Raw genomic sequence first — 8,279 nt, 5'->3', positions numbered from 1 at the left:
AAAGCCCAAGGATTAAGTCGGGATCGTGTTCGGGGATCAATGGATGATAGTGGAATGAAACGAAGAATCTAGCAGGCATATTGCGCAGTGTCTAGTAAAACGCACATAACATTTCTCTCAGAACTCAGTTTGGGCTTCACAATGTATCGTTGGAAAGCTATTTAAAAGGCCTACAACTTTCATGTTTTCTGTTTTTCCAAATTCCTAACAGAACGCCACTCACCTGCGCGGCCGTGCACTGGGCGCGCATATGAGGTAGAACAGGGTGAAAAGTGCGTGGCCAAGTACGCGGGGACACTTCCAGGTGCGCGGCTGTGCACGTCCTGTCCAAAAAAAGTGTCCTATTTTGCGTAAGATAAGGTGTATTTATTTGGGCACGACCCTACTTGGTATATATACTTGAAAAAACGGTATTTTGAGAACTTTTGACATAATTTAGACCTAAGGAAGCTAAAGAGAAGAGGGAGAAGCAAGAGCACAAGGATTTCACCATTCATCATCACTCAAGACAAGGGTTTGGATGTTTTATATTTTCCTTTGACTTAAACTTAATTGTGATGAATTTATCCATATTCATGGAGTAATTCTTCCTTAGGGATTGATGGATTTGGTGTTTCGAGAATTGTTTGTGGATATTAACTCTAGTTTTATGTATTGAAGTGTTTTGGGTGTTTTTATTGTTGAATATATATTCACTTGTTTATGTAATCGAAAGAGGCTTAACTTTTTTATGTTTTGCATTATCTTATTGGTTGAATTCATTGATTCTTGTTAGTAATCGAAAGAGGCTAGTTGAATTAATCTTTAGACCTAGTTAGGAGGATAATCGAAAGAGGTTCTCCTAAGGATCAATCCACTACGAATTCTTGCATATCTTCACCAAGCTTAACTTAGTTCATATCGTAAGGTTGAGACTTAATTGAGAGAGGAGTTTCTGCTGAATGTTTGAACATGATAGAGTGAATTCAGAGACTCACTTGAACTATAGAAGTGAAGTAACTAGAGTTAATTCCCCAAACAAGTATCTTACACCTATCCAATCAACCCCTATTTTCTCCCTTTGATATCTTCTTGCTTACTTTTATTGCGATTGTCATTAGCCAATAATTTATACTTCTAGTAAATTTTAGTTTTAAATCACACAACTCTAAATTGTTGATCATCTTGGATAGCAATTAAAACTAGAAGCTACGAAGACACTGTTTAAATCCAATCCATGTAGATAAGTTATTTTCTTTACTATATTCGACTAGAGAGCATAATTTTGTGTTGTGTTTTTAGCTCTTCATGCGTCCGAATTTGGATTTGGAGGTCCATAGGGTAATTTGAAGCATTTCGGCAAAAATTAGAAAATTGAAGTTTTGGAAGGTTGAGAGGTTTGATCGAGAGTTGACTTTGGTGATATCGGGGTTAGATTTCGATTCCGAGAGTTGGATTAGCTCTTTTATGTCATTTGGAACTTGCATGCAAAATTTGGCGTCATTCCAGGTTGATTTGATATGTTTTGGCGCGAGTTTTAGAAGTTAGAAGATTTGGAAATTTATAAGTTCGATTCATGGTGCGATGTATAGTGTCGACATTGTTTGATGTGATTTCAGGCCTTGAGTATGTCCGCATGGTGTTATGGAACTTGTTGGTATGTTTGGACGGGGTCCCAGGGGCCCCAGGTGTGTTTCGGACGAGTTTCAGATGCTTTTCATGCTTGTGATCATGTCTTTTTCCGGTGTGTTGCACCTGCGCATTTTGGAGTGCATGTGCGGGGTCGCTGCTGTATGCTGTGTGTGGCTTCTATGATGTTGGACCTGGGCTGGAGTTCTGCTTCTGCAGAATTATTAACGCAGGTGCATGGCCGCATCTGCGGTGGGCTTATCGCACGTGCAAGTCCGAGGCTCCAGTTGACTTCGCTTCTGCTGTTCATGTGGCGCTTTTGCAACATCATTGATGCGATGGAAAGTGCACAAGTGCGAAGGCTGCTCTGCTAAGTGAGGGCCGCAAATGCGAGATTTTACTCGCAAAAGCGATATCGCAGATGCGAATCTTTGTCTGCAAATGCGAAAAGTGCTGGGCAGAGAGGTTAAAATCGAGGGTTTGCCAGTTTCTTCATATTTTGAGATATAGAGCTCGGATTAAAGCAATATTTTGAGGGATTTTCAGAGGAATTATTGGGCTAAGTGTTCTCTACTCGAAACTTGTTATATTTCATGAATCCATTGCTATTTTCATCATTTAATTAGAGAATTAAGTTGGAAATTTGGCAAAAATTTGTAGAAATCTTTCAAAAGGTAAAATGATGATTTGAATGACGAATTAATATTGGAATTATGTAATTCTTGTATGGTTGGAATCGTTATCGAATGGGTGTTCTGATTTTATAATTTTGGTCAGGTTCCGAGGTGCGAGCCCGGAATTTGACTTTTGGGTTGACTTTTAGTTCTTGTTAAAGATCGAAGCTTTATTATCCGGAATTATTTTCTATGAGTTTTATTTATGAATTGAAGTTATTTTGGTTAGATTTGAGCCGTCCGGAGGGTGTTTCACTCGAGAAAGTCATAGTAGAGTAAGGGTCTAAATTCTTTGAGGTAAGTATCTTGCCTAACTTTGTGTGAGGGGACTACGCCCTAGGATTCGAATCGTTTGTGCTAATTGTGTCATGTGAAGGCTGAATACGTTCCTGGACTTATTTATGGAAATTGGACCGTCAAGTGCTCTTAGGTTCTTATGTCTATTAAATATGAAGTTGTTTTGTCATGTTAAATTTCTCATTTACTAAATTCACCATTACGTGCCTTAATTGGAATTAATTGCTTCGTGTTATACCCTTATAACCGATTAAACTCTTATGTGCCTTAACCGAAGTTGTTGCCTCTTTTATCGTCAAGCTATCTTCCGTAATCGCTTAACCTTAATTGAAATCATTGTTATCTTTCCGTAATTGCATAAACCTTAATTGAAATCATTATTATCTCTTTCGTAATTGCTTAGCCTTAATGGAAGTTTGTTACCCCTTTCATTGTTGAGGTATACTTATTTGGGGTCATTGATTCATGCTATCTCTCTTGTTGTTGAATTGCACTTTCGTGGAATCATTATTACACATTACCTCTTCCTTGTCGAACTATTCTTGTTGAGACTATTATTACCATGTTGTTTCTTTCTCTGTGAGCTCATTCTTCCGTTTCTTTGTGTTCTGGAGTTCTTGTGCTGACTTACTTGTCGTATTCTCATGTAATTATTGTTGTTGTTGTTGTTGTATTCTGTCTTGTTGGGCCGAGGGCTATACATGGTTGTGATATTGAAACTATTTTGAGGAAATATTGTGGCATGTGGGTACATATGGTGAAAGTCATATACTTTAGTTGTTATGCTTTTGGCATACGTGTTTTGTTGAGAAAATCGTTTTGTGCTTGCACGAGGTTTCTGTCGTACGATTGTTATTGTGCTGCACGAGGTTTCTGCCGTGTGGTTGTTATTGTGTTTGCACGAGGTTTCTGTCGTGTGGTTGTTATTGTGTTGCATAAGGTTTCTGTCATGTTGTTGTTATTGATACGCATGTAGTAGTACAAGGTATGTGTTATGAAACGCATGCGGTAAGATATGGTGGGATTGAAACGCGTGGCTAGTAGGGGAACTACTAGAAGCCATGTGGTGTGATAAGGTTGACTAAAACGCGGGATGCTATTTCGGGAAAATGATTTTTCAAAAACTAAATATAAAAATGCCACGCCCCGACCTTAAGGAGCGCGACCGGCGCTCAACCGAGATAACCCGGTCAAGCAAGCCTTTACAATACCTTCTACCCCACTCGCCCATGAATAAAGAGAGGATACATTTATATCATTAATTAAACATTGAGTGGATTCCATGAACAATGCCAATTTCATTACCATTAGTCACTTCGTCTTATAGTCTCAAAATACATACACAATCATAGTTAAAGTGCAGCAAGTGATTCAAATACAACAAGGCTAGTTTGACTTTCTCAACACCCATATACAATCTTTACTGTGTCTACGGAGCCTCTACGGATACAAAATACTATGATAATACCGGCAACAAGGCCCCGACTATACCTCAAAACATAATACATGTGGGACAAAAGATACATGACCCCGAATGAAGTGGGGCTCACCGAATCTGCTGAGAAGAGGGTGTACTGCTATCAATGACCAATGCGACATGCTGCGGAACCACCTGCATCCATTAAAGATACAGCGCCCCCGGCAAAAAGGACGTTAGCACATATGGAATAGTACTAGTATGTAACACTAAACACCCTCTCGTTAGAACGAGTGATAACACAAGGAAGGACAGTCATAAATCAATGGAAGAGTTAGACAATACTAAAACATCAAATTAGGAGCAAGATAAGTGTCAAGTAAATTTTCATTATTTTAGGTTGGGAGATCTTAACACCGATATACCACCGTGATTTTTGCACGGAGTCTTATCTCGGCCCGATCATCTAGGCCGTCTTAGCCGAAGACATCAATCACTATCACAGTTCCAATCATTATCTCGATCATAATTTTCAGCACAATCACCACCATGTGTGCGGCATGGCATCCGATCACGATCCGAACGGCTAAGCCATCCCACCGAAAAGTGTAGTTTCGGGGTTAGGCTATTTCAACCTACCCTTCCTCGGTGACTAACGATACTCCCAAAGTGTTTGTTATTAAAAGGATTCACAACTCATTTAAACGTTCCTTAGTTTCATTGGCACTAGTGGCCCCAAATAAAATATCATTCTTGTCACGTTAGCCGCATTTCATGTTTCATGCTCTGCTCACCTCTTTCACTTTCAAATATCATCATGGATTATTAACAACAAAGCATTTTTATTCAAGACTTGAGTACACACGTGAGCAAGTAAAAGTCTTAAGCACATTAAGATTTCTTACTCAATTTGGCATAATAACTTTTGTTTGAATCGCGAACTGAAGTTATAGCATTTAGACATGCAACCCATACTTTGAACACATTCAAATAGAATATAACATAACAAGAACATTGGAATACATATTGAGTATATATCTTTCGACACAAGGCTTATTCGGAATAATCAATTCATAATGAACAACTAGGGACTTACAGGGATATCGTGGGGTTCAATTCTAAGAGATGAGTTTAGCCAACATACCTCTCCTGGAGCTTTTTAAATTACTACAATATTCCGGAATTCTTAGCCTCTTCGATCTATTAAGAAATATAGCAAAATTGAACACAAATTACGAGAGAGTTTATGGTTCCAGCTCATTTGAACATTTTATCAAATACTAGGTGGGTATTATGATTTCAAGGTCCTCTTATGGTAGATTCCTCCATTCCACCACCCAAAGCCTACCCAATTTAGCTCAGCATTCTCCCCCCAACCCTTGATAGTACATGCATGCATAATGGTCAACTCCCACACCAAAGAATTGCTTTTCTTATTACCTATTTTCAATAAAATCACGAAATTGAGGGCTAGGGAGTAGAATCTTACCTCTAGGATGAAGACCTAGTGAATCTTCTTGTGAATTCTTCAACTTTGAGGAAGAGTTAATGATCAATAAGCTAAGGAACTTCCCCTCACACTCTATGGTAATCCCTCTCTCTAAAAGTATCAGATTTTTGCTTCAAAAGTGGCCCTTTACTTCAATATATCGAAATAGGGTCGGGTCAAAAATTAGAAAAAAATGAAGCCTCGATGCATATCTGTGGTCGCATATGCGACCACATAATGCTTCTACAGTTCACAAAATGGTTCGCATAATGGCCATCTAGAATGGGGCGCTCCTGTCTCACTCTGCGATCTGTCTGCGGTCTACATACCTATTATGCGGTCGTATAATGCGCTGCATAACTTCCTTATGGAAATATTTGTGTTGGATCTGCGATGGGTTATGTTGCCCGCAAAATGATTATGCGGCCGCATAATGGACCACATAATGGTCCAAAATTTTTGCCTATGCTTCTGCTTCGGTCTGCGATAGATCTGCGGTCCGCAGATCAGTTCTGAGACCGTACAAACGCCCTGCACATTCAAAGCATTTCTTCAACTCCCCAATGCACTGTTTAATCCAAAAAGTCAGAACCCCGGGTTTGTAGTAAAATTTTATGGGGCCTTACATCCTCCCCCACTTAAGATCATTCGTCCTCGAATGAGGGCCAAAATTCCCCATTAGAAACCAATGTGACTCAGCTACTATAACACACACCAAAAGTTCCAAACTTTTGACTAACTCCCCAAATTTCCAAAATTATTTCCAGAGTTTCCTCTGTAACTAGGCCTATCCACCTGTTAGAGAATCCCAGAAACCAACCCTAACAACATATACATGAACCAACAATACAACATAACATTAAAACAATGCCGACCATGGCCTCACGAGCAGTATATCACCAAAAAGGAACACCCTTAACATCAACTGTACAAATGATACATAATTCATAGAAGGTAAACTCTTAGCATTTTCATAGAACACAACTTTATAAATACATGGATATTCAAACAAATGAGGGTATTTTTACTTCGTTTCTTCCTCGGCCTCCCAGGTGGCCTCTTCAACTTGCTGGTTCCGCCATAGTACTTTCACGGAGGTAATCTCTTTGTTCCTCAACTTTTGAACTTTCCTATCAAGAATGGCAACTATAATTTCTTCATAAGTCAATTCTCCATTAACCTCAATAGTCTCAACCGGAACAATAAGCGACGGATCTCCAACCACCTTCTTCAACATGGATACATGAAACACCGGGTGCACTAAAGACATCTCTGGAGGTAGTTCTAGCATGTAAGCCACCTGACCAACCCTCTGAATGATTCTGTACAGTCCGACATACCTCAGACTCAACTTCCCTTTCTTACCAAACCGCAATATACCTTTCATGGGGGAAACTTTCAAGAATACCCAATCATCCTCTTTAAACTCCAAATCCCTACGACGCACATCCGAATAGTACTTCTGATGACTCTGGGCAATTTTCAACTGTTCCTTAATGATCTTGACCTTCTCCATAGCCTAATACACCAGGTCTGGCCCTATCAACTCCGTTTCCCTAATCTCGAACCACCCAATGGGATATCTACATCTCCTACTATATAAAGCCTCGAACGGTGCCATCTGAATGCTAGTATTATAACTGTTGTTGTAGGCAAACTCTATGAGCAGCAAATGATCATCCCAGCTACCCTTGAAGACAAGAACACAAGCGCGCAACATATCCTCAAGCATCTGAATAGTCCGCTCTGCCTGCGCGTCAGTCTGCGGGTGAAAGGTTGTACTAAGATTTGCTTGAGTACCCAAACCTTGCTAAAATTTCTTCCCAAATTTAGCCGTGAACTGTGCCCCTCAATTTGAGATAATAGAAACTGGAGTGGCATGCAACCTGACTATTTCCTTGATATACAGCTGAGCATATTATTCTGCTGTCTCAATAGCATTAACAGGTAAGACGTGTGCTGATTTAATGATTCGATCCACAACTACCCAAATCGAGTCGAACTTGCAAGGCGTGCGAGGTAGTCCCACCACAAAGTCCATACTGATCATCTCCCACTTTCACCTTGGAATTTCTATGTTCTATGCCAACCCACCAAGCCTTTGGTGCTCGGCCTTCACTTGCTGACAATTTGGACATCTTGCCACAATGTCCGCTATATTCCTCTTCATATCATTCAACCAGTAGACTTCCCTAAGATCATGATACATCTTTGTAGAGCTCAGGTGCACGGAGTACCTAGAAGTGTGAGCCTCGGACAAGTTTCTTTCCCGTGGACCATCCACATTTGGAACACAAAGTCGTCCTTGGTACCTTACTGTACCATCATCTATGCCAAGAGAAATGGCCATGGTCTTATGTTTATGAATCCACTCCTTCAATTGTACCAATAATGGATCATTGTATTGCTTCTCCTTGACTTCCACCACAAGCGACGATTCAACCCTATTTTGCACAATCACCCCTCCTTCACTAGAGTCGACAAGACGAACTCCCAAACTAGCCAACCAATGAATCCCCTTGGCCAATGGCCTTTGATATGCCTCCAAGTGAGCCAAACTACCCATAGTTTTCCGGCTAAGAGCATCTGCCATAACATTAGCCTTACCCGGATGATATAGGATATCGATGTCGTAATCCTTGAGTAACTCAAGCCATCTTCTCTGCCTCAGATTCAATTCTTCTGTTTGAAAATATATTGAAGGCTCTTATGGTCCGTGAATATATCCGCATAGACCCCATACAAATAATGACGCCAAATCTTCAACTCAAAGACCATCGCTGCAAGCTCTAAG

The 8,279-nt window shown here is 40.1% G+C and overlaps 1 protein-coding gene across 1 annotated transcript; it reads right to left on the bottom strand.

Annotated features, from left to right (window-relative positions):
* Positions 1-7,565: 7,565 nt before the first annotated feature.
* LOC138895890 (uncharacterized) lies at positions 7,566-8,078 on the bottom strand. Its single transcript, XM_070180641.1, has 2 exons — positions 7,947-8,078; positions 7,566-7,859 (listed from the first exon to the last, which is right to left on the bottom strand). Exons 1-2 carry the CDS (start codon positions 8,076-8,078, stop codon positions 7,566-7,568), a joined length of 426 nt encoding a protein of 141 aa, XP_070036742.1.
* Positions 8,079-8,279: the final 201 nt, after the last annotated feature.

Source organism: Nicotiana tomentosiformis, chromosome 7 (genome assembly GCF_000390325.3).
Source record: "Nicotiana tomentosiformis chromosome 7, ASM39032v3, whole genome shotgun sequence".
Classification (NCBI taxonomy): domain Eukaryota; kingdom Viridiplantae; phylum Streptophyta; class Magnoliopsida; order Solanales; family Solanaceae; genus Nicotiana; species Nicotiana tomentosiformis.
Note: the sequence above shows the minus strand (reverse complement) of the source record. Positions and strands in the feature narration are given on the sequence as shown.